This window comes from Sorex araneus, chromosome 4 (assembly GCF_027595985.1).
Source record: "Sorex araneus isolate mSorAra2 chromosome 4, mSorAra2.pri, whole genome shotgun sequence".
Classification (NCBI taxonomy): Eukaryota; Metazoa; Chordata; class Mammalia; order Eulipotyphla; family Soricidae; genus Sorex; species Sorex araneus.
In genome coordinates, this window is record NC_073305.1 from 45,067,561 (window position 1) to 45,093,317 (window position 25,757).

At 61.5% G+C, this 25,757-nt stretch overlaps 1 protein-coding gene across 3 annotated transcripts; it reads right to left on the reverse strand.

Annotated features, from left to right (window-relative positions):
- Positions 1-2,510: 2,510 nt before the first annotated feature.
- Positions 2,511-24,117, reverse strand: PLXNB1 (plexin B1). Of its 3 annotated transcripts, XM_055135184.1 has the most exons (39): positions 23,938-24,117; positions 23,048-23,106; positions 20,431-20,490; positions 18,615-19,724; positions 17,605-17,787; positions 17,241-17,369; positions 17,064-17,164; positions 16,763-16,895; positions 16,369-16,525; positions 16,052-16,160; positions 15,868-15,976; positions 14,859-15,542; positions 14,582-14,704; positions 14,300-14,422; positions 13,846-13,939; positions 13,593-13,765; positions 13,322-13,473; positions 12,236-12,341; positions 11,941-12,077; positions 11,616-11,792; positions 11,293-11,464; positions 10,883-11,125; positions 10,006-10,182; positions 9,780-9,928; positions 8,829-8,929; positions 8,409-8,626; positions 7,952-8,130; positions 7,718-7,784; positions 7,373-7,519; positions 6,560-6,728; positions 6,241-6,344; positions 6,083-6,167; positions 5,772-5,944; positions 5,525-5,685; positions 5,284-5,431; positions 4,124-4,188; positions 3,941-4,016; positions 3,479-3,553; positions 2,511-3,265 (listed from the first exon to the last, which is right to left on the reverse strand). In XM_055135184.1, exons 4-39 carry the CDS (start codon positions 19,716-19,718, stop codon positions 3,161-3,163), a joined length of 6,408 nt encoding a protein of 2,135 aa, XP_054991159.1. In that variant the 5' UTR covers positions 19,719-19,724; positions 20,431-20,490; positions 23,048-23,106; positions 23,938-24,117; the 3' UTR covers positions 2,511-3,160. The 3 variants fall into 3 exon arrangements, with proteins under 3 accessions (XP_054991159.1, XP_054991158.1, XP_054991160.1); XM_055135183.1 differs by lacking the exon at positions 23,048-23,106; XM_055135185.1 differs by lacking the exons at positions 14,859-15,542; positions 23,048-23,106 and having other exon boundaries at positions 23,938-24,113.
- Between the last annotated feature and the right edge of the window lie 1,640 nt (positions 24,118-25,757).

The window sequence follows — 25,757 nt, forward strand, 5'->3', positions numbered from 1 at the left end:
AGCGGTGCTCAGGGAGCACTCCTGGCTCTGTGCTTAAGGAGCACTCCTGGTGGGCTCAGGGGGACCATATGTGGTGCTGGGGATTAAACCCAAGTCAGCCCATGCAAAGCAAGCATCTTACCTGCTGTACTACCTCTCTGGTTTTATAGACGTGATATATGTTTAGGAAGATAGCTGAGGGAGGCATGATATATATTTAAGAAGATGGCTGGGGGGCAGCCCTGTACATAGCTGGGTGTGGCCTAAAAACAAAACCAAAACATAAATCATATCTAGTGACTCCCCCAGCCCCACCCCTACTCCCTATGCAAGGGCTCAAATGCAAGTTCTCACCCGGGAAAGGCATGTACCCTCTCTCCCACGGAGCCACATCCCCAGCCCCATGCCTCACACCTAAGGCAGAATTCGGTTTAGGGATGAAGATTACCCAGCAAATGCTAGCACCAACCTCTGCCCATTGTTTAAGTTTCCTCCTCTGGACACAAATCTCCCAGGCTGCTCCTGACAAATTCCACAGTGTGGCCAGAAGATGGCAGTCATTCACCACCCCAGCTCCTCCAGTTCTCCCCGCTCCCCCAACCTCCTCCGGGCACAGTCACAAGCACCGCCACAGAGGCAGATGGTTCTGACTCTAAGGTACCCACCAGCCACATCATCCAAGGACTTTTCAATAACTAAGACTCAGAAACTACAACCAAGGAAACACCGTGATGCTACCCTTGCCTTAGATTTCTGATAAACACCTGGGCTTGAATAAACCTTCATTAGCAACAATCCTTCATTAGGAACATTTTTTGGATATTTTTTCTTTAATTGCAGTCTCAAACCCAGGCTTCATATATGCAAGGTTCAATCACTCCACCACTGAGCTTCAGCTAGTTTTGAGATGAAGGCAAAGGGAACCTGCATCAAATACTTTATGTAGATTTGGGCTTAGGGGCTATACTCGGCAGTGCTCAGGAATTGGTGGGGGTTTGGGGTGGCTAGCTAGTGTCAGCTTACCCCCGGCCTATCTCTCTGACTCCAAAAAGTTTGGGAAGGGTTTTGTTGTCTCTGGATGCAGCAGTGGTGCTCAACACAGCCCACTTCACAGCCAAGAGCCTCCTGCCCTCCCTGGCCAGTGCGATCTTGAGTGTTTTTGCTGTTCCCAAGGGCAGGTGCTTCTGAAGTTTGGGGGCCACACCCAGCAGTGCTCAGGATGGCTCCTGGTGGTGCTTGGGGGAGCCTGTGTGGTGGAGGATCAGTTCAAAGGCAAACGACCTACCCATGTACTATCTCTCTGACCCATCAGTCAAGTGTTAAAGTTTTTAATCTTACATGTTATAAATTCCTAGCTTATCATGAGAGATTTTCCTTCTTATCTCTTACTTTTTTCAATTAAGAGCCATGCACGGAGGTGCACAAGATTGAGCTCATGGCCACTCCCAGAGGTGCTGGGGGGAGGGGGTGTTGATAGCCTTGGCCAGTGCCAAAGACCAAACTCAGGTCTTGACCCCAGCATGGCTCTACCACCCAGGCCATATCCCAGCCCTGATTCTTTTTATTTTTTTGCCTGATTTTTTAACCAGACCTGGTAATGCTCAGGGGCTTTGTGCCCAAAGATCTGAGGACCATATGTGGTGACGGGATCTAATTGGAATCAGCCATGTGCAGGCCTAAGCCCTGTGCGGCCTCTCAGCCCTGACCCCCTTTATATCTTAGAACAAAGTTCTGTGAGGCCCGAGACAGTGCACTCGGCACTGAACTTCCCAGCACCATGGCCTCTGTCCCATCCAACCCTCACGGCCCTGTGGGAGGGGACCCAGTCACAGGGGAGGCAGAGAGGGGCCCGATTATGGGGAGCCAGTATAGAGCCCAGGAACACTGGGCTGGCCTGACTGTGCACAGGCCTCAAGCCAGGCACCAGAATGGTCTCTGCTGAGCGGCCTCACCCCCAATCAGTGGGCGTCACAGGGGCTCCTCACATGCAGCTGGGCTCGGAGCCCTGCCCTGACGCCCCAACCCGGAAGATAACCCTGTAACCATGGGCCCCTTCGGACATTCCAGGCTGAGGAATCTAAGTGAGAAACAGGAGTATGGGAAAACACCCCTCACCCTGAGTCTTGAACTCAGACAGACTGACTGCGAGCTGACTCAGACTGACTGACTGCGAGCTGTCTTGCTCTCTGGACCACTCAGGCCAACGCCCCAGAAATGGTGACACAGCTGCAAAGTGCGGCTCGGGTGGGAGAGAAGGCCCGGAGGCCCCTCAGCCCTGGCCTCCCCAGCTCCTTCCTGCATGGGGCTCTCACTTCACAGCTCACCCAGCATCCCTGTCCAGGAGCTTTGGAGCGTCCGGCCAGCTGAGCAGCCTGAAGCATGACACGGGGGCCAGGAGACCCCCCAACCTGCACTCACTTCTCACATGCACTCTCTCTCTCTCTCTCTCATACACACAAACACACGCCTGCTGGATACAGCTGGCACCTCGCACAGGAGCACTGAGCCATGCCCATGTACCAGACGTCACACAGTGTGTCATTCTTTAATGAAGAGCTGGGTCAGTGGGGCCACCCTGAGCCCTGAGCTCCCCACAGCAGATGCCCCTCGCCACTCTGGGAGGCAGGGTGACCGCCCTGGGGACGGCCACCTGCTGAGGGGTCTGTCCACGGGAGTCAAGAAAATGCATCCATCTCTCGGACCCAGGAGCGTGGCAGCAGCAAGGCAAGAGGCAGCTAGACTGAGGTCAGAGTTAAGAGGCAGCCTGGAGGGGCGCTGCTCCTCCTCCTCCTCCTCCTCCTCCTCCTCCTTCTCCTCCTGGCTGGGTCCCAGGGGCCAGGGCCAGTGTGCAGGAACCGTACCGACTCCCCAGGGTCTGGAGGCCCTGACATCCACTCCTGGGAGCCCATAGTCTCTGTCTCCCCACAGACTGACGTCACCCAGAAAACAGTCCCCCGGGGTCCCTGGGTTAGGGGAGCAGGCAGGGCCACCCCCCGCCCACCCACTGGCCTCCAGGCCCTGCACCCGCAGGCACATCCATCGGGCCGGGCCAGAGGCACGCAGAGCCTGGGGCACCTCCACTAACTCTGCTCGTCAGGCACTACAGCATCTACGGAGGCATCTCTCCAGGCGCTGCCAGGGCTGCTGTGGGGCTGAGGCAACAGCAGGTGGCTCTGGGTCGCTACAGATCTGTGACTTTGTTCTCCACAGCAGCCGCTATCTGCTGGAGCCGATAGCCCAGCTGCATCTTCTGGGCGGTGCCGTCCTCCTCCAGGGCAGTGATGATCTGAAAGGCAGAGGCTGGGCTGTCGGGCACCGTGCCTGCGCCGGCTCCACGTCAGACTCCAACAGCAGGGCAGGAGCCTGGGAAACCCAGGGGGCTGCCTCCCTCACTGCCAGCCTGGGCAAGGGGGGAGGTTAAGGTTCTGAGAACCTGACTGAGCTTCACGCCCCAGTTCCCCTGACTGTCTACGTGGCAGGGCTGGGGGTGCTCACCCACCTGGTCATAGTACTTGTTGATATACTTGTAGAGCTCATGGAGGGCCACTCGCGCCCCGAGGTCTCCAGAGTAGTTCTAAGGAGAAGGCCAGGCAGGAGGGGAAAAATGAGGGGTGCTGCCACACGCCATAGGAGGCTGAGGACCGCGGGAATGAGAAGATGGGGGCCAGGAGGTGGAGAAGGGGCTTTGTGAGAAGCAGAACTCCTCCCCAGAGCAGGGACCCCAAGCCAGGAGCTCATCTAGGGCCAGGAAAGGGCCAAAGGGTCTCCCCGGTGAGAGGCCCTGGCTTGCCTTTCCCCTGCAGGCTCTAGCTGTTACCCCAGGGAAGGCAGCATCCACAGGCCACCCCTGTGCTGTTCTGACACAGACCTTTCCCGAGCCACCAAGCTCCAGAGACAACTTGGCTCGCTGCCCCGGCCTACCATCCAAACCTGCACAGGAGCTGCAGTGGGAGGCCCTTACCCGAGACAGCTCGGCCAGGATGGAGTTCATCTCCTGATCACTGGCAGGAATGGTCTGTCTGATGTCCGCGTAGTACCTGCCAGAGATGGAGATGAGCCCCTGTGGGAACACAGCCGCCACTCTGCCCGGGCCCACCTCTGTCTATGCCCACCAGTCCCCGCATGGCCATCAGCTAGCCTGTACCTTTCCACCATCTGCTTGTAGCGGGGAATGTCCCGGGCGTACAGGAGCTTGTTGATGGGGGAGTCCTGAGCATCAGAGCAGCGAAGAGGGAAAGAGGGGTGAGTGTGGGCTCGGGGACCAAGCATCCCGGTTTTCCAGAGTAGTTTTGTATATAAAACTAAATGTCCTGGAGTCAGAGAAACAGCTCGGTGGGAACCCCAGGTTCAATCCCCAGCACATGGTCCCCAAGTACCCCTGGAGTCACTCCCCAGTCTCTAGCCAGGAGTAGACTCTGAACACTGCCAACTGTGACCCCCAAAACCAAATCCCAAGAACCCCAACAGTCCACAATTGCAGGAACTCCATAGTCCCAGCCCAAATAGAATATGGGTGGCCCTTGTGTGTTTCCCTCTGCAGGGGTTTCCCCCACTCCCACCCCACTCTAATCCTCCAACGTCCAGTGTCCTAGTGAACACCAGGCCACATCCACCCTGCAGCAGGGTGACATCCGGGTGTGATCCTAAATTGCACAAGGGAAAACCTGTCATCAGCTATGAGAATTTCTTGGCTCCGACTCTGTGGCAACACCCCCCACCCCGAGCTGCCAGGCCCTGACCTCCCCTCGGTGCGCCCCAGCTGGCTGGGGTCCATCTCTACAGCTCAGACTGGCAAACACTGCCAGGGTCCAAGTCCATGTCTGGGAACTGGCCAAGCCACTCCTCTAAGCCTCTGCTGGCCACAGCAGGGGAGCCAGTGTCACCGTGAGTCCTCCCCTCCCTAACCCCCACTTGCTGCTGCACTGCGCATGCATGTCCTAATCTGCACCTGGCCCCGCTGGTCCAAGGAAATGCAGCTTTGTGACGGGATGCCAGCTGGGGGCCCTGCACCACACGGTGGCCCAGAGGAACTGCCTCACTCGGCTCTGACCAACCTCCACACTCCCAGGCCTTGTGTGGGGCCTCCTTGCCCTTGGGGTGCACCTTCCCAAGTGGCCCTGGCCTCCTGCTACACATGCTGCCACTGTGATTTGGCATTTGTGCCCCTGCCCAGCTGTCCCCAACACACTGAGGCCTCACCACCCAGGTGGCCCAGTGACCAAGGCAGGTCTGGGGCCTGGACTCAGAGGCTCCACCCAGCCCCTCCTCTTGATTGGAAAGACCAGGCCCCCGCCCCATGCTCACCCGGCCCAGCTTGTGGTCAGCCAGGGTGCAGGCATCCATGAAGGTCTGTGCAATGACCAGCAGCACTGCGTCCATGTTGTCAGACGTCTGCACGTCGAACACAAACTGTGGGTTTTTGATGATGTTGATCCAGAACCTCAGTGGCAGGCTGCGGGCAGGAGCCACGGGCTGGTGAGCGTGCGGTGGGGCAGGGAGAGAAGAGCCCAGGGCCCCAGCCCACCCGAGCCCACCCCAGCCTCACCTGTTGGTCTTCCAGATGTGGACCGTGTCCTGGTCTGAGATGCCGTGCTGCTGGGCCTGCTCATCCAGCAGGTCGAAGAAGTACTTCACAGCGAGAGGCACGGGGCGGCTGGTGCTGAGAATCACCTGGAACAGGTCGTCCACAAACTTCTGCAGCGTGCCCTGCAAAGGGGCATGGAGCAGGTGCGCTGAGCCAGTGAACCCGGCACCTGCCCCAGCAGCCCCCATATGGCTGCCCCCGGCCCCACCTTCATGGACAGCAAGCGAGTCAGGTAGATCTCGGGAATGGCCTTGGCGCGCTCCCGCTCCCCGCCACGCAGGCTGCCCCTCCGAGGCCGCGGGGGCTCCGGCTCCTCACTTGGCTTCACCAGGTGCCAAGGCCGGATGCCCCCCTCATCCACGTCCTCCAACATTGGGGTCCCTGTCGAAGGACCCACAGCTCATCATCCCTTGTCAGGGACCTTGGGGAGTGGGGAGGGCCAGTGAAGGAATCTCTGGGTGCTGGGGAGGGTGACATACTGGGGGACGTCTGACTATCCTGGGGACCCGACATACTCACTCTCTCCAGGGACATAGTCCTGGTTTTCCCGGAGAGCGTGCTTGGTGAGGCAGGGGACGAGGGCCACTGTTGCTCCATCCGGAACCTGCTGACAACAGCTGGTGACCCCTGCACCAGTCTTGTCCCGTCCTCTGCCTCCTCCCATTCTCTCTGCTCACCTTGTAATGCTGCAGAGTATTCAGACGCCTCCAGAGACCCTGGACCTCAGAGGTCACATCCTCATCGGAAAGAATGAGATGCCCGGCCACCCCAGAGCGCCACTCTGCCAGGGCAAAATGCCACTTAGTGTAGGGCACAGGGCAGGTAGCTCTTCCCTGGGGCAGCCCCATCCTGCCTCGCCCAAGATGGGATACAGAAGCTCCTGGCCAGGCAAAAGGCATCCTGGCAGAGGCTCCAGAGACTGTGCCCAAACCCTCCCTTGTTGCAGCACCAGCCCAGCCCAAGCTCAGGGTCCTGGCCACCCTCCCACACCCTCACCAACGTCCAGGGTGCGGGGGTCTGGCCGCTGTGCAAGGGGTACTCCTTTATACAGCTGGTCCAGCATCTTCTCCTTGGCTTGGGAGATGGTGTCACAGTCTAGGACCTTCACAGGGACACCCTGGGCCTCTCCTGCCCCAGGTCCCACAGCAGAGAGTGCATTCAGGGTCTGCACAGGACATACAGCCAGTCAGGGATTCCGTCACTCTCAGGCCAAGGACAGGGACAAGACACACAAAAGCCACTGCCTCTACCTCTGACCTCCAAGCACCAAACAGGCCCTAATTCTTATCTCTTTGCTTGGTCTCCCCCTGCAACCTAGCAGTGAGCACAGTACACTAGCAAATGTCTACATGGTGAGTTGCAGGAAAAAGGAATGCCAGAAGGTCCTCGCTGCTGGGATCTCTAGTTCCAGTCAGTCGGTGGGGGGTGAGGGGAGACAGGGGGCAGGGGGCAGGGGGAAGGGGCCAGGGCTGTCTCTGAGGGAAACCGTCTAAGGAGCGGGAGTCTGGCCAGCCTGAACCAGGAGCCTGAGTGGCATTCTCCCAGCGCACCTCCTATCACTACGGGGTCTAAGACTAACCCAAAGGAGGTGATGGGTGATGGGGGTGGGGATTGGTTCTTGTGTGGCTGGTACAACTGCATCTCTGGCAGGGCACCAGGAAACCACTGAGTCCTGATGCAGTGAGGACACAGGCTGGCTCTGTCCAGGTGCTCACCACACACACACAATCATATCCCCTCCCTTCCCCCTCACTACTGTGCATACATGTACACACACACACACATAGGCACATGCACATGCTCCCTTACCAGGGGACGGTACTCCACATCCTCCCTGAGCAGACGGTTGTCATTCAGAGTGTACTTGGCCTTGCCTGTCACACTGTCCACAGGCCCCTTGTCCACTTGATGCTTAATTCCTCGAAAGAGCATGTACAGAGGTTCCCCTACTGAGTCCTGTGGGCGTGGTAGGCATCAGTGCAAGGCACAGACAGGGCAGAGGCTGACCACACTGGGGCAAGGACAGGAAGCAGCTACAGAAGGCCAGGTGACGGAGCCCCCAGCTCAGGGTCTGGGGGCTGTGTGGCTAGAGCCCTGGTCCTCCCTGGAGCGTACACACCCCCTGTCCCCATGCCCTCACTCTGCCACCCTCACCCTGACAAAGGTGTAGAGACAGATGGACATCCAGTTGGTGAGCAGCTTCTCCACCACAGTCTCTGTCCTGTGATGACAGAGGGGCAGGGTCAGCGGGGGGCGGGGCAGGGGGCTCTCTCTGCTGCAGTGTCCCAGAGCCCAGACTCAACCCCTGGTTCCCACTGGACAGCACCGCCCAGAGCCCACCTGCCCCCCACACACACATACAACACGGCTTTGGACAGACTCACAGACCTGCGCAGCATCAGTTTGGGGTTCTTGGCCACATACTGGGCCACTAGGTCACTGAGCAGGGTACGGAGGATGTCGGTGAAATACTCAAGCTTCCCATGCAGTGCCACCGTAAGCAGAGATGCCACGTAGGCCCGGTCACGAGCTGAGAAGGTGCGCTGACTCTCCAGGGTGTGGATGAACTGACAGGGGGGAGGACAGCGTGGGTGGGCGGAGGCCAGTCAGGATGTGGGAGGAAAGGGGAGGGGAAGAGGGGAAGAGGGCGGGGCCAATGAAGATATGGGCAGGGATGGGGTGTGGCCAGTCAGAACGTGGGCTGGCGGGGTGGGGCGTGGCCAGTCAGCATATAAAAGGGAAGGGGTGGGATATGTGGGTGGGACCAGTCAGGCCAATTTAGGAGTGAAGCCATGGTGGGCGGGGCCAGGAGAGTCCAGGAGCAAGTCCTGGGGACCTGCGGTACCTTGGTGAGGAAGAGCTTGCTGTTGAGCAGGTTGGAGAGCTGTCCCAGCCCCTGTTCCACAGTGGGTCGCCTGCTCTCAGGGACACCTAAGTCGCGGTGCAAAGGCGACTCCTGGTGCCCAGGGAAGAAGACCCTCTCAGCATACACCTTGTAGTCAAGGAAGGGGATGCCGCTGCCCAGAAGGTCACTGGTGAGATCAGTCATCTCAGTCATAAGGTCTGGGAAGCAAAAGAGGCCGGGTTTAGGCTTGATGGATGCAGCTTTGGCAGAGCCCTAGTGAGGGGAGGGGCAGGGAGCCATACCCAACAGTGCTTGGGAGCTCCACCCTGTACAGTGCTCAGGGGACACCCTAGTGCCAGGGATGGAACCAGTCAACACAAGGCCTAAATCCTGGCGGGGGGGTGCCCCCTGCCACCTCACCTGTGAACTCCTTCTTGCAGCGGTCACGCACACTACTCTCCAGATTCTCCAGCTGGATCTGGACCTTCTTATAATCTCGCAGAGCCTGCTTGCTCTTCCTCCTGCTCAGTACCGTGGTCCGAAAGGGGAAAGACAGCACTCAGAGTTCTTGTAAATGTTCCCTGGCCCAGGTGGACAGACCCTTCCTCACCCTGACCTTGGCTGAATCAAACCAAGCCAAGGCCTAGCCCAGCAAAACTTCCTGTGTCACATCCCAAGCAAGTCACCCTGCCTAAGCCTTGTCTAGGCCAGCATTTTGGCAGAAAAGATCTGACTGGAGCCTATTTTTTGTTTGTCTTTTTTAAATTCAGCCATTGATTAAGCTGATTGAATTGGGCATGAAAGGAGCCTGTTTTTATAAACAAAGCTTTGCTGGAACATAGCCGTGCCCATGTGCTTCACAATGTCTGTGGCAACTCTCACCCTCTGACAGAATTGAACAGCTACAACTGAGACCACCCGCCAGAGATAGTTATTCTCCAGTTCTTTATTTAAAAATGTTTAATGAGGCCCGAAGCGATAGAACAACAGATAGGGCACTTGCCTTACATATAGCCAATACAGGTTCAATCCCTGGCATCCTATATGATCCCCCGGGCACCACTAGGTGTGCCCCTCACACACACACACACACACACACACACACACACACACGCACACGCACATACACACACACAAATAAATAAAAAGTTTGCTGCTCCAGGGAGAGGGCTCAGAGGGCTGAAGCACACAATTCGCATGCAGGAGCCTCTGGTTTGATCTGCGAACGCCACTGGGAGCAACCTGCAAATACTGAGCTGGAAATACATCTCCCTCCTGACAGTTGCTGACCTCTGGTTTAATCACCCCTTCCCATTCCAACCGCACCCCACTACCTGCCCAGCCCAGCCCAGCCACTGTGGCCGCACACACCTGTACATGAGGACAATGACGATGACAGCCAGAGCCAGGAGAGAAGTGCCCACTCCCAAGCCCACCTGGGCGGCCATGGGAAAAGCCAAAGGGCTCTCACCGTCATACTGCACCTGGCCCAGGGAGAAGTGCAGGTTCCCCATCTGTACCTGCAGGAGGAACCACCTGTGAGCAAGAGTCCACCCACAGCTGAGGCCGGCCCCAGCCTGACACTTGTGCCACTGACCGTGAACTCAGGTAAAGTGTCAGGGGCCTCCCGGAGGGCGTGGTGCCGGGGCAAGGGCTGCTCCACGGGGGGCTCACAGTACAGGTGATGCCGGGTCAGCGTCTTCACCACACAGGGCCCAGCCCCGATCATGGCCACCACCTCTTCCTTGGACATAGCAAGGTCCAGATTCTCCCCCTGGAACATGGGTCAATGATCAATCACTTCAAATGCTTCCCAGAGGTGGGAAGGGTAGTCCTGATCCCTAGCCCAAGGGGCAGACCTGATGGTCCCTCAGCACATCTTCCGTATGCATGGGCACCCCTCCACCAGTGACCCCATGACTTGCCCTGTCCATCTTCCTCAATTCTTAACTGTTTTCTTTTTTTTTTTTTGGGGGGGGGTGGGTTTGGGCCATTCCCAGCAATGCTCAGGGGTTACTTCTGGCTCTGTGCTCAATAATTATTCCTGGCAGACTTTGTGGAATTATATTTGATGCTGGGGATCAAACTTGGGTCAGCTATGTGCAAGGCAAATGCCCTATCTGCCTGACTATCTCTCCAGGCCCTCAAGTCTTAACTTCTACAGCTAGAAACCTGGAGTGTCTGAGTCCTCCCAGACTTACAGGTGACGACCGGCCTTCCAGAGTGCCCATCTGCTGTGTTCTCATAAGTCACTCTTGTATGGGTACTGGCCAAGGCCTGCTCTATCCCATGCCACCCCAGATGCTGCAAGCCATGGAGAACGGCAGGACCCAGGCCACTACCCAGGCAAGTGGCCAAACCCCCACTACATGTGGCATTAGCCCTGCCATCTCAGTCCCTCGGCCACATGCATGGGGGCTATCTGCCAAGCTGGGGCATTGTGGGGGCCCTCCCCGTCCCAGAGAGAGTGATACCTCTACAGAGAGCACACTCCCGGGCTTGTGCCGGAATGGCACCGTGGGGTCCTCGGGGTTGAGGGGCTGCAGAGTGGGGTCTGCCTCATAGGAGAAGGGTGTGGGGTTCAATGTCGCAAAGTCAAAGACCAGATTGTCTAGGATAAACTCCACGCGGACTCCGGGCTCCTCGGGCAGGCTCGGGAGGGCAGGCGTTCGGCAGGTGATCAGCTGGGGGGAGTCCACACGGCAGGGCCCCTCAAACTAGAGCGGAGGGAAGGTGAGTGGCGGGGTGAGCAGGCAGGATGCCCAGCAAAGACGGGGAGTGCCTCCTTTGGTACCAGCCGCCAGCGGCGGACCACCAGGTGGGTGTGGGCCAGGTGGGTGACGGCTGGCCCAGGGCGGACAGAAGGTGCCCCCGGGTGTCCTACGTGCTGAAGGCCACAGGGAGCTCCCGCGGGGCAGGCAGTCTCAGGGATCACACGGCGCCTCCGCCCAAGCCCCTGGCCGGGCCACGGAGCTCTTGGGACCACAGTCACCATCATTCTCGGTGTCTGTACCACATCCAGATTCTGGCCACGGACCCACATCTCACGTCCTCCACTGAAACACAGCCCAGAGCCATTCATGATCCATGTGAATGAGGCTCTACATCCCAGCCCTCACTGGGCTGGCACAGACAGCATGGGACTCAGGGCCCCCCACATACAGCCAGACAAGCCACCCTACCGCGCCCGTGCCCTGGGCCCCATACCTGAGGAAGCTCTTGGTAGGCCCAGCAGAGGTAACGTTGGGGTCGGACGTGTACTCGAACTGGCTGTGTTGCAGCCTCCGCACAGCAGCCCCAAACCACACAGACACGGGGAAGGTGGTGGGCACGGGGTGTGGGCTGGTCTCACAGCGCAGCTGCTCGGCCTGCTGCTCGGGCAGCCTGCAGGAGGGAGAGAGGTGTGGAAAGGCGGCCAGGCTGGGCAGCGAGGATGCAGGCCTCATCCACTCCCCGCAGCACCTCCCCTCTTTCTGCTTTCCCCAGCACCCACCCCACCCTGTGGCATTTCCCAGGAAGCCACCCTCCTCACAGGTGACAAGGCTGGTCTCCGACGACCACTCGGATGTCCTCGGGCCGCCCTGTCAGAAGCTTGGAGCCATGCAGAGTGATGCGGGTGCCTCCCGCTCTGGGGCCTCGGGCTGGGAAGATGGACTGCACCTTAGGGTCCTAGGGGAAGGGGGATGGAAGAGGGAAAGGTGTGAGGTCAGAAACAGGCAGAAGGAGCCTGAGGGGGGCAGAGAGCCGAATGAAGGCACAGCCCAGTGGACTGGCAGCAGGCACCAGAGTGGCCTGTCTGCAGCTGCGGGGGCTGGGCAAGTGGGCACCTGGTAGGCAAAGCTGTGCTCTGAGACGCCACGTCCTCTTCCTGGCACCTCCACTGTCACAGTGCCTGCCACCTCCTCAACGCTGGCCTCCGTGATGCACACAAGGCTGTGGACATAGGCAAGCTGGGGTGCTAGGCAGCAGCCAATTGGCCTGGTTGCTCCCTCCCACCCCCAGGAGACTGACAAAAACCCCTCTCAATTAGGGGGAAATCCTTACAGTACCCCAGTAGTCTATGGCATCTCTGTGCTTTCCTTCAAATTGAACCGCAGAGTGACAGAACGAGAAAGAATTTATCTTCCGTGTGGCACCCGGTTACAAAGCAGCCCTGTGTGGCCAGAGGTAGGGTGAGCAGCTAAGTTCATGTGTGGGCCTGAGCAGCTGCCAGCGCTGTGTGGACAGCACCCCATACAGAGAGACAAGACCTGCTCCCAGGAGCCATTCTGAGCGCCTCTGGAAAGTGAACCGTCTAAGAAAACGCTGGATCTTAGAGAAAAAGAAGCACGTGGCACATTCATGTCCAGCACATGCAGGCTGCAGCACGGAACCCCACACAGTCACTGCCAGCAGTCAAGAAAACAGGACAAGAGACATATGGCTGGGGCAAGGGGCTCCCATCAGAATGTATTTTCATCCCTTCTCAAATCACTTCCGTCTCCTGGTCCTAGAATCATTCACTGTCTAGACAGTCAGCTAAAACTGTTGGTCTAATGCGCGTCAGCAAATCCCACGATCTGGCGGAGTCTTGCCTAAACAGAACTTTCAGGGGCTGGAGAGCTAGTACAGGACTTAAGGGCACTGGCCTTGCATGTGGCCAAGAATTGCCAGGAGCAAAGTCCAGAGCTGAAAGCAGCCCCCACCTAAGGGCACTCAGCAGGTGTTCTACCAGTCTGCCCTTCTGCAGAGCCCACCTTGGACAGTGCTGGTGAGAGAAGGGGGCAGCTGGGAGAACTGTTATCCCAACTGCACCCACAGACACTCTGAAAGTGGCGCCAGGAAATAGACGGGGTCCCGGGAGCCTATAGTTGGGGTGCTCCAGGGCATGATGCAAGCCCAGCATGGAGGCAAGGGGGGAGCAGCCGGCTCACCTGCTGGACACCTCGTACTCCTGGGCACTGACAGCACAGGGCACTCCGGCCACCCTGACCGTGTCCTGCACGTCGTGCACATGTTGGCCCAGATTGGAACCCCTGATGGTGACCCGGGTTCCTCCGTCCACAGGCCCAGTCAGCGGCTCCACCTGTCCAGCACAAAGACTGCTCACCTGGGCAGCCGGAGAGAGGGACCCACCACCCACCTCTGGGCCCCGGCCCCCCAAGGGCAGCAGTAAGGAAAGGCACCACCAACATTCCAACGCACCATGTGGATAAGAGGCGCAGGGCACTGGGTGACCACAGACTCAGCCTCGCCACAGGCCTCCCGAGCCACACACTGTGGGTGCGGCCCATTGCACCACACACAGCCGTACTGGGGCATGGCAGTCTGGCAGCGGCTGCAGTCCCCGTGTCCCACGGAACAGTCATACAGCACCACTGGGGGGCACAGAGATGACGTGATGAGCCGGTCCAGAGGAGCCCTGCCGCCCAGCACCCCGGTTACCCCAGGGCCTCACCGTGCAGTCCATCCGCACTGTCCACACGCAAATGGCCTGCCCAACGCAGGAAGATCCCCACCTGGAGCTCAGGCTGCGCAGTCTCATAGCTGAGCTGAAGAGGGGGGAGGGGGCAGGGGGTCAGAGAAAGCATCCAAACGCCTATTTGTGGGGGCACACGGTCAGAGGTCACAGTAGGGTGCCAGGAATCATGGGGCTACAGGGCCCGAGCAACCCAGTCCTCCTGGGGACCCAGCACCAGAGAAGGTAGGTGAGTGGAGAGCCCGTGGGGCCACAGGGTCAGAGGCCAGAGTGGACACACCTGAAGCCCATAGGGCATGGGGTCAGAGGGCAGAGATGGGAGGTGCGCCTGGAGACGCCCTCAAGGCCAGAGCTTGGACTGGGCTAGGAGTGAGGGAGCCAGCTTGTGGCCGGGGCACTCCTGCCCCTTCCCCAGGCACTCTCGGCCACGCACCTGATGCTGTTGGCATGTAACCCGGCACCAGGTATCTGGAGGCGGCTCACACTCGACCAGGGCACCCACCACCACCTGGCGGTCTTCCAGCTCCATCACACACTCACTGTCCCCTGGGCTGTCCTGGAGGCAGAGGCAGGAGCTGGGGCTGGGCTCGGCTGGACTGATGGCCATCTGCAGAGCCCTGAGTACAGCGCCCCCACCCACCACCAGCGGGGACTAAGGCCAGGGCCAACCCAGGCCCCTGGGGCCTGCCCTGGGCCTCCAAGTGGCCACTCTCACCTGTAGGAGGTGCAGGTTCCTGCCCAGCAGCCGCACCTCCCGCTCCACATGGACGGGTACCAGTGTGGGGCCCTGGACACGCTCCACGCACGGGCAGGCGCTGGCGCCCCAGCTCACCTCCTCCTGCAGACACCAAGAACAAGGCAGCCTGTGGAGCCCACCCTGCTGCCAACCCCACCCTGCCCCGAAGGTCCTTCCCGAGGCACAATCGCAGGGAGGGGCAGGGCCGCTCTGCCCCGGTCCCGCCACTGAGGCTCCTTCCTGGGCTGGGCCTCACCAGCTCCCAGAGCCCGGGGGTGTCGTACTGGTAGTCGAGGCTGGACAGGAGGATGAGAGGGGCGGGGGGGCCCTCGTGCTCGGCCGAGTCTCCATCACCTGAGAGGAGGGTGGAAGTGGAGAAGGCGGGCACATCACCCCCCGGCCACTCGTCCGCCTCGGGCAGCTCGCCGCCTTCTCTCATGAGCCAGTCCAGAGCGGGCTTGGGGGAGCCTATGACCCCTGGGAAAGTGGTGGTGGGAGCAGTGTCGGGGGCTGGATCCAGGGGCACCGCGGAGGGAAGAACCTCAGGACCGAGGTCTGCAAGGGCCGGGGGCGGTGCTGCCTCAGCAGAGGGCACAGGGTCGGGGCCTGAAAGGTCCTCGGGGGTGGCCGTGGGTGTAGGGTCAATGGCGTCCGGGACAGCAGTTCCAGGTCTACTGGGGGTGCTTGGAGGGGGTGGTTCTTCATGGAGAGGTGACTCTGTGGGGGCTGAAGTAGGTGGGGGGCCGGGACCTGCCCCTGGTCCCCAGGGGCTGAGCAGGGAAGGTCCCATCCCAGATGGGACATCTGAGGCAGCAGTGACAGGAGCCCCGGGCTCCACGGGGTGGGGCTCGGGGTTGGGGGTGGCCGTGGCCCTCGGGGCCGTGGGTGGGAAGGGGGTGGGAGGCTCCCTGGCAGGAGGTGTCGGGGAGAGAAGCAGGCTCTGAAGGAGTGGCACAGGCAGGCAGGAAGGGCCACTCAGCAGGCGGGCACGGGACCAGGAGACGGGTGGGCAAAGGGTGTGTTAGAGGAAAGGAGACGAAGGAAAAGAGAAACAAAAACGGCCCATTAATTCTCCCAAGGGGTGAGGGGCGCAGGCTGTCTGAGGCCCTAGGCCGGGCCTGTCGGCTCCAGCACCTTCTCTGGTGATCCGGTGCCCCGACAGAGCCTCCCATGTGTGGCCGGCCCACACCCCAGCCACTGGAGAGACCCTCGAGATGGGGACGGCCCCCCACCCCCACCCACTGGGGCCTAGGTGGGACACTCACCTGCTGGCTCGCCACCATGGGCCCAGCATCACACGAGGCCTTATGCGTGCACCGGTGCTGCCAGACGCACCAGTTACATCCCCAGCGGCTGCTCACGCAGGCCTGGCACCTGCACAGAGCACAGCAATGGGGCAGGGGCCCCCACAGGGAGGCGGGGGACGCGGGGCCGGGCTAAGGGACTCACTGTGCTGAGGGGTGGAGCTCGGTGATGGCCGCGCAGTCGTAGAAGGCGAGCGGGGCCTGGGCCAGCAGCACGGGGCCGAGCCGCAGCTCCACGTTCACCACAACATGGTCTGCGAGGGGGCAAGAGTGGGCCGCTCAGCCCCCATGGAGACAGCCCAGGACCAGAGTGGGCTGAGGCCCTGAAGGGTGGGGGCTCCAGGGCTGGGGGAGCAGCCTGCAGGGCACAAAGCCCAGTGTGCCCGGGTTCACACCCCACCCCACCACCCACCTCAGAGTAGGATGGGGGAGGGGGACTCTCGGGGCCCTTCTCTCACCCACCGGCTCCTCTGGGCAGCGCTGGGAGGTCACTCGGCTCCGGGGAGGGGCACATCACTCCAGGGCCCGTCAGGACGGCCACACTCTGCAGTTCCCCAAAGTGGCAGGAATACGACTCCCCGGGCTGCAAGGGCGGCAGGTCCGGCACCGACAGGAAGACCTGCCGGGAGAACGGCGGGAGAGAGAGCTACAGACCACGACCAGCATTTGGGGGCACCCAAGGAGGCCTGGTGGCCTCCAGCCCCTCGACCTTCACGAACACCTGCGGGCTTGTGTTAGCAGCAGACGGGGAAAGCGCAGCTGCAAGAAGCAGCTCGTGCGGGGGCCGTGTGGCGTTCTGTGCCTGACAGCCAAGCCCGCAGGTTCAGCCTCATGCCTGAACTCTCCCCCACCTCACCTCCCGCCTCTCCTCTCGGCTGATGTTGGCAGGACTCATGGCCACCACGCGCAGACAGCCCTGGTCGGCCTGGAAGCTTGGGAGCCAGAGCTCGGGGCCCTGACCCCGCGAGCACTCAGCACGGCGGCTACACCTGCGGGAGAACAGCTGCATTGACTGGAGGGACAGCAGGGCACAGGGGAGGGGACAGGCTGGACACCAGGCAGGGTCTATTGGGCACAGCACGAAGGCAGGGAACAGGAGGAAGGGGGGCGGGGCACTTGCTGGGCTGGGGGAATAGTCCAGGACGGGGCGCACAAACCTGCCCAGGAGCACACACCACCCGCAGTAGGGGTCCTGGTGAGCAAGGCAAGACGCGCAGTCCAGGTGCTGGGCACAGGAGGCCACGGGAACTTTGAGAAGCTGGGACAGCAGAGCACATGAGGCCGGGATCCGGCACCTGGGACCCAGCCGGGCGCAGCCCAGGCCCACCACTCACTGTGCTCTGGGTCATGACATAGAGGTGCTCCAAGGTCCCATCAAAGGTGAGGTCCCTGTTCACCGCAGAGCCCGGCTGGATGCTCTGGGTGGAGTATGGGCGACCATCGCTCCCCGGGCCCAGGTACACCTAAGGCCACGAAAGTCATAGCCACTGACCCTGCCCAAGCACTGCCTTCTCCCCCAGTGAAACAGTTTACAAGGAGGCATTCCTGGGGGTAAGGGTGCCACGGGTCAAGCCCTCTCTGCCAAGCTTCCCCTTCCAGCCCAGGGCAGGGGCGGGTCACCGATCCCACATATGACAGCTCCAGGGCACACAGAGACCACTGCTCAGGCCATCCCCAGAGAGCTAGCTGTGCACTCACCCTGTGCAGCTGCCCTTGGCTATCACCCAGGAAAGCAATGGTGTGGCCGTCCTCCGTGGTGATCGCCACAGCTGTCAGCTGGACCCCTGGCCACTCCAGAAGTGGCACGGCTTCCAGGGGAACGCGGCTGGCCATGGGGCTCGGGGTGTGGTCTGAGCCACACGGATATGCGTCCAGGGTATCCTGCAGGCCATGAGCACCATCCGTCATGCCCTCCCCAAACACCTCTGCAGTGTCTGGGCTCCCTGCCATAACTTCACCCCCTGCAAAGGTCTCAGGCCAACCTGCTCCCGACATGGTCTCCACAGCGACATCCTGACCCCCACCACAGATGGGATCCAGCAGTGCCTTCCCTTCTTTTGACACCAGTTGGCTGGGCTCCGTCCTGCTCCTCATTCCCAGCTGAGAGCTGTTTTGTCCCAGGTCTACACTCAGCCTCCTCCAGTACCCTTCTCTCTCGGACTGTCCCCTGCAAGTCCTACCCATCCTTTCCCACTGTCGCAAGGTCAGAACCAAACAAGTCTCAACTCCACAAGCTCTCTTGCTCGAGGACCTAACAAAACAGGTGTCACCCCTGCCATATTCGGGGGATCATATGGGATGCTGGGAATTGAACTTGGGTCGGCCGCGTGCAAGACAAATGCCCTACCCACTGTGCTATCGCTCCAGCCCCGCCATATTCTATTTTGATTCATTTTCCTTTGCAGGCAAGGGGTTGGGCCACACCCAGGGGTGCTCAGGAAACCATGTGGGATGTTAGTTTACGGGGCTGGCTGCATGCAAAGTGCTTTATCTGCTGTCCTATCCCTCCAGGCCAAGATTTTCAGTCACAGTCCCCAACTCCATCCCACATACACAACCTGAACTATAGTGCTTCAGCCAAGAATCGCAACACTCTCTCAAGGCTCCTCCAAAGCGCGACCCCCTCGGTGCCAGGTCCACGTCACCCTGCACCGCTCTGCCCCCCTGGATGCCACTCTTACCAAAGGGTTAGAGAGGTGAGCACTCACCACAGGCAGCTGCGCGCAGTCAGAGTTGACGTCATACTCAATGTAGGCCACCTCAGCCCCGTCCTCTGCTCGACCTTCACGCGTGTAGCAGGCATCCCGGGTGCGGTTGGCAAGGCGGTCCACCTCATCCAGGGGGAAGGCGCAGAGGGCAGAGGCATCCGATGCCCCAGCCACAGGGGAGGGGGGCCGGCCCACAGTGGGGGGCGCAGCCGAGGAGAAGGCTGCAAACAGCACCTCCCCATGGGTACCCTCGGCAGACGTGGCCACAGCTGCGGCCTGGATCAGCCCGTAGCCACCCTGGCAGGCCAGCGGCAGCTCCACATACGAGTAGTAGTGCTGGTCCCGCAGGCACACGCGTGACACGTAGGCACGGAAGGCCCGGGATTGTGCCTGCAGGTCCCGTCGAAGGAACAGGAAGTAGGCGCTGGGTCCGCGCGCGAAGGCGCTCACGAAGTGGTGGCTGTATTCTGACAGGCGGCCCACCGCCAGCTTGGCAGTCTCCTCGTAGGAGAAGGCAGCTTGGGGGTCCAGCGGCCACAGGGCCCGGGTGGTGATGGGCGGGATGCCGCCCCCCACGCCCCGGCTGGTATATCCCCGTCCTACAAACAGGAGGGGCTCCCCGGACAGGCCCTGGGCCACGAGGCCCACTGTGCTGACGGCAGGGTCATTGGCGGCTACATACTGGGTGTCCCCCGGGCGCTCCAGCCGCAGCAGCACTTGTCCCAGCTGCCCCAGCTGCCGTTGCTCACAGACCCCCTGGTGCACGCTCCCGCACACCACCAAGGCCCCCGGGCTCACCAGGAGCAGCTGGTTCAGATTGTTGGTAGGCTGGGCCTGTGGGCACTCATCAGGCATGACTGGGGGCAAGCAGTCCCTGCTGTCAAGGACAGGCCCAGTGGACACGGTGGCCTCTAGCTGCAGCCCAGGGCTAAGCTGGAACAGGAAGTTGGTGGCCCCCAGGTAGAGGGTGCCGGAGGCAGGGTCCCGAGTGAGGTGCTGCAGATTCGTGCCATTGGGAGTAAAAGCAGCTGGCGGTGGGGACTGCAGGCTGAGCACCCACCCGGCCCAGAGTGCATGCAGCAGAGCTGGGCCGAGGGCTGACATGGTCACCTGGCAGGGAGAGAGGTGCAGAGTGGCTCAGGAGGCCAGTCTCAGAGGGACAGGGCTGGGACACTACCAAGAAGCCATGGAGGGAAATACAGACATGGATGTGGTGGTCAGGATAACCCCCCAATCCACATACACTCTGGAAACTTCCCCGCTGCCCATGTTCCACCTGCATTATTCTCTTCAGGTGCCCTGTACCACCTGAGGGTCAGAGGTGGCAGGCAAGTACTAGAAACTGGCCACGCCCAGGGCCTGGAAGAAGCAGCAGCAGAGCAGGTGACAGCAGAAAGGGCTAGCACCCCCAGGAGGGTGGGGCTCCTCCGCATGATACTGCTGCTTGATTTGCTTTAGGCCCACACCCAGCAGTGCTTGGAGGAGTCCTCCCAGCAGTGCTCAGGCACTGGAAGGTGCCAGCGATCCAACCAGTGGCTCTGACAACCAAAGCGTTTGCACCACCCTTCAGGGCCACCTCCCTGGCCCTGATGTTGGCTACTGAGGCAGAAGGAGTCACGAGAGCAGGGACGCAGGAGCCACCCCCAGGTTTAAAGCAGCACAAGGATTGAGTGAGGGGGTCTCAAAGGGCAGGGAGGAACCCACAAGAATAACTAGCACAGGGCTCCCCCAGAGAGAGGGAGGCGGAAGGGAAAGGCAGCCAGGGTGGGACCCCACCGGGAAGAGCCTTCAGCAGAGGCGGGAGCTCACTGCTCACCTGGCAGGGCCGGCTGGATTAGGAGACAACACCATGACCTGTGCCTTGCACGGAAGTCACCTAGCCAGGGAGAGAAGCAAAGCGTGAAGCTGGGGGCTGAGCAGCAAGCAGGAGGGAGCCCCCGGCTGCCCATCGTGCCGGCAGCACAAAGGTACCCCCTCCCTGCTGCCCAGCCTGCCGGTGGAATGGGGCCCAGCCTGGCCCTCGTCCACCAAACACATTCCACAGGGGACGCCTCCTCAGAGCCCACACAGTGAGGGGGAGGGCAAAGGACTTAGGCCCCGGCAGGGCCTGGGAAAGGGCAGCTAGGACAGGGCGTGTGGCTAGCAGGGCCCAGGCAGCCCCTCACCCCCAAGGCCCGGTCCCTCTGCAGACCCTTGCCCCTTCCCCCAGCACCCCGCCATTCTCACCCTCTGCCCAAATTCGGCCTTGTGGAGGCACCTGAGTGCAAGTCCTCCTCCACACGGGCCAGAGGCTGTCCTAGGCCAGACCGCTTGGGCCCCACAGCAGAGGCATGCTCACGCCCCCGCCCCCACCAAGCCCCACAGCCCCGGCCTGCATGCACACACACGGGCGCTGCCACACACAGACGCATGCAGAGCCCGAAGACGCACCGATGCGCGCACTCACACACATGCACAGCCCAGCTCCTTTCCACACCCTGCGGACACATCCTCCCCGCCCCCGGCACTTAGACACACATGCACACTTCCCTGGGGCGGGCCCTAAGTCCTAGGGGCTGGTGAAGCCAGGCCATCTCTTGCTATTTCCTCTCCCGCAGGTCAGAGCAGAACCAGGGCACAGGGTGGCTGTATGTGGAGGGGTGGGGGAGTTCTCCTGGAGGATGTCACCACGCCCCATGCTGTACCTGCCACCCCCAGGTACTCCCCAGACGTTGGGTGGGTGCCCACTCTCCTCACAAACCTCTCCTTTGCAGGCCCTGGGAAACCATGGCAACACCCCCACCCCCCAGACCCCTAGGGGGCCCAGCAGGAGCTGGGGTTAGTGAAGGGCCAGGCTAGGCTCTCTTGAAAAGTGCCCCAGACACTTTCCCTATTTGCCCATGTCCAGGCCACGTTGCCCAGCCCCTCCCGCCAGATGCCAATCTGCCTGTGCATAATACCCTGGGAGTTTCCAGCAGTGCAGGTGGACTCCTCCCAGCCACGGCCCCAGCAGGGGGCTCCCCCTAAGTCTGCCCCACAATGAACCAGGCTGGGCAGGGCTGGCCAAAGGCTCGGAGGAGAGTCCAGCAGCCCGGAGAGTCCAGCAGCCCGGTGGGAGCAGGGAAGCCATGGCCAGAGCCTGGCTGGGCACTGCTCCCAAAATAGCTTGGGGGTTTCCATTTTTAGTGTGCAGAGAACAGGGCAGCTCTATGGGAGCGGGAACAAGGCCGCCTCTGTTTGCCACCAAGGGGAGGGTGGTGGAAAAGGGGTGGCAGGGAGATTCGTGAACCCGGCGAGCAGCCCAGGACTATGGCAAGGCCAGGCTTCCCTGGAGCCCCCCACCTTGTTTTCAAGGGCTGGAGTGGTGGGGGGAGGAGAGGATTTCTTCAGAACTGTGTGATATCGGTGTCTAACTGAGGATGGACAGAGGGCACCCCCATACCCTGGTGCTCACTCCCCCTGCCAACTCACACCCAGGGATGCGCCTTGGGCAGAGCAGCCTGAGGTTACCAACACTCCCGCTTTCATTCACTTACAAACATTTGCTCAGCGCCTACTGCGTGCCAAGGTTCCAGTTCTCAGGGGGCCGCTACCAAGACACTCCCCAAATGTAAAATCACAACAGAGCCAACTGGCCCACAGGAAGAGGATGGACGAATCGGAGGGGCCAGGCCACATGAGAGAGGGGAGGCTGACCTCTCTGGGAAAAATTCACGCTCCTTTCATCACTGGCCCCTCCCTCCCCCTCATCCCACCAGTGAATCTGGGCCGCCTGTCCTCCACGGCAAGGACACTTCTGGTGGCTAGGCATATTTCATGTAAACCTTGGCCATGGGCAGAGCAGCCCTCAGTCCCCACCTCCTCTGGACCTTCAAACAGAATCAGGACACATGCCTCTCTCTTTCTCTCTCTCTCTCTCTCTCTCTCTCTCTCTCTCTCTCTCTCTCTCTCTCTCTCTCTCTCTCTGCATCCCCCCACCCCACCCTGGGCAGAAGGATAAAGGTCAACCCCCTCGGCGCAGGCCCTCTCCCGTGGTCGGATCCCTGCCAGCTCTCCCCCACACATGCTCCGCGGGCCTGCCGGCCTCCACTGCAGGCGGTTCCCACAGCCTGGAATGGCCACTCCCGAGCTGTCCCATTAACTCCCTACCTTCTTAGCCTCCCAGCCAGTCTTCCCTGCCCCTAGGCTGCTCCTCCTGTGATAGACAGGTGGGCGTGGGCACACCTAGCCACCTGCTGTGTACCCTGGGGTCTCAGAACCAGCAGCAGGACTGCTCAGACCAGTCCACAGGACACCTGATTCAGTGCACGCCTGATGGCTCCCTGGGGTGTTTGGATGATTCAGAGGCCCCAAAATGAGGACAGATGTTAGCCCAAGCTCCCTACGGTTAGTTGGGTGAACTTTCAGTTCACCAACAGGTAAAACCATGTGGGCAGGAGAGATAAGAGGCCCACCTGCTTCTCCAAAGGGCACACAAGGAGTCAGTGTCACTTTTATTAATGATGGGCAGGAGCTGACAAAAAAAAAAAAAAAAAAAAGACAGCCTATTTAGGAGCCACACTTCAGGTTTGGTCAGGATCTCCTGCCTTCTCCCCAAATCTTGGGCCCTCCAGACTCACAGCCCAAGTCTAGCTTGGCCTGGGCCACACGTGCCCTGAGCTTCCTTCTGGGCCGTCTTCAGTGGGACCCAAGGACGTCTAACACGGCGGGCCCGCCCGCCTGAGGTCCCCGCACACCAGGTCCCCACCGCGAGCGTCTGTCCCGGGGAGAGTGGGAAGCGGCCTTCCCTTCCCGCGCGAGCTGGGCTCTGGGTCCAGCCCGCAGAGTTACTCATTGACAGTTCGGGAGCACACACTGCTCGCCCCGTCGTGCGTGGAGCCGGGCTGGAGGAATCCCCCATTTGACCCGGCACCCCTGGGGCCCTGCACGCTTCTCCATCACCGCCGCCCGCGCCCACGTGGAGACCCAGGTCCCCGGGTGCGGGGAGTGCGTTGGCAGGAGGCTCCGGTGCGCCTTTGTGAGAGGCGCTGGGCGCAGCGCTGTTACCACCAAGGGGAGGGCGAGGTCTCCGCGATCGGCGCTTGCCCGCGACCCCCCTCCTCCCCCCAGCCGCGGGGCAGCGACCCCACCAGTGGTCCTGGGAGGGCGGGGAAGGGGCCGGCCGGTGCCGGCCGCGGCGCGGCGGCGAGGAGGGGGCGCGGAGGAGCAGCTCCACCTCCTCCGTCTCCCAATCGCGTTCCAGCCGCCGCCGCCAGAGTTTCCCTCGGCGCGGCCGAGCGTGGTCCCGGCTCTCCGCTCGGCAGCCCGCCCCGCGCCCGCGCCCGCGCCCGCGCCCCGCACTCACCACCGGGCCGGCCCCGCGGGAGGAGCGCGCCGAGGCGGCCGCCGCGCCCGGCTCGGGATCTGCGCGCGGCGGCGCGGCTGCCCCCCGCCCCCCGGAGGTGGGTCTGGCCGAGCCGCAGCTGTTACCCGGAGACCGAGGGGCGGAAAGCTGCGCCCGCTGCCCGCCCCGCCCGCCGCCGCCGCGCTGCCACGGCCGCGAACAAAGGAGACAAAGCCGCGCCGGCCGGGCCGGCTCCGCGCCTGCCCCCCGCGCTCGCCGGGCCGCCCTCCCCCCGCCCGCCGCGCAGCCAGGCCGGAAGCCGCCGCCAGAGCCGGCCGCGCCGCCCCGCGCCGCCCGGGACCCCGCATTCCAGCCCCCCGGGCCCGCGCTGGCCGCGGGCGGGGGACGGCGCCCCGCCCACGCGAGGGTCTCCACGGCAACGCGGGTCGCGGCCGCGAAGGGGCCGGGGGGAGCCCCACCCCGCCCCGCCCTGCGCCGCCCCGCCCCGCGAGCCTCACCTGAGCGCCGCGCGCGGGATCCCGGCTGGGGGAGCCCTCCCGGGATGGGAAGGCAGCGGGCTGAGGGCGGAGGTCTCGCCCCGCGACCCCCCTGTCCCGGGATCGGGGTCCCACTCGCGCCCAGTGGGTCCCAGCTCCCTTACCTGCCCGGCCTGTTCGCTAGCCACTACCCCCGCCCTGCGCCGCCCCAAGGTCCCTCTTTCCCTTCCGAGATCTGACTCCCAGTGGGGTTCGCCTTTCTCCAACTTTACCTGGGCTCTTAGACGCCTCGTTTCTCCCCACAGCCCCTTCCCCCAGGACTCCCCAATAATCAAGCCCTCCTTCCGGCCCCCACCCCCACCCCTCATCTCGCTGTGCAGGACGACGGTGGCAGGCTTTGGGGGCTGGGCCTGGGTTTGCGCCATCCCCAAGCCAGTAACCTGACCATCCCTGCCCCTCACACAAATACACAAACTATTTGCTCACCGGCGAGTGGGGGTGATACCAAAGCTCTGGAGGCTGCATAAGTGAGGTGCATTTCTTTCCTTTCCTCCCAGGTTTAAGCCGGGACCCACCCCAAGCTGGGAAGCCTTGGGCAAGTCTGGACTCCCCTCACTGGCACATACCTGGGCCGTCTCTGGGAGGAACTGCTGGGCAGAAGGGTTGTCTGCTGAGGCCCTGCTGTGCCCTTTGCTGGACCCTACAGCCAGGCCTGCACACTGCCAACAGCCCCCCTGCCCGGCCCTTCCATTCAGACTTTCTGACAACTTCAGCTCAAGGCAACTGAGAGAGCCTCCTGAGAGGCAAAATGTATGCATATACTATACCTTGGAAGCCTACAGAGTTTCATGGGGCATATGGGGTGCATAGCCAGAAGGCTCAGGTCATTCACACGGAATTTAGTGCGAGAAGACCAGACATTCTCTTCCCACCTCACCAACTCAAGAGCCTCCCTTCACTTTAATCTACAGGCTTCCAAGTTCTCCCTCTAGATTCCTTATCCTCCACCCACCCCTTTTCCAGGACATGGCCTGGTCACTCTGCACCTCCCATACCTGCTCCCGTGCACTTTCCCTCTGACATAGAAGTCATGCCTGCCAATATGGAATCCTCCAACGTTATGCTCCACACCTACACCAATCACCCCCTCAGCCCAGTCAATGAGGCCCAGGTCCCTCACCCTCTCACCCTCTCACCCTCTCTCCCTCCCTCCCTCCCTCCCTCCCTTTCCTGCCCCTGCTGCCTGTGCATTCCTGCTCCTCAGCTCATCAAGTGCACCCCCATTCAGGGCTTCTACCCACCCAAGAGCCACCTGGGCCTCCCAAGCCCCACAGCACAACCCCC

Excerpts from the sequence above, each read along its gene's own strand:
- PLXNB1 (XM_055135183.1), bottom strand. The coding sequence starts at position 19,718 with ATGTCAGCCCTCGGCCCAGCTCTGCTGCATGCACTCTGGGCCGGGTGG. Across the intron at positions 11,793-11,940 it reads GGAGACCAGCCTTGTCACCT|GCTGCCCGAGCAGCAGGCCG; the intron begins GTGAGGAGGGTG and ends TCCCTCCTGCAG. Across the intron at positions 6,729-7,372 it reads ATGTGGAGTACCGTCCCCTG|ACCCTGAATGCACTCTCTGC; the intron begins GTAAGGGAGCAT and ends TGTCCTGTGCAG.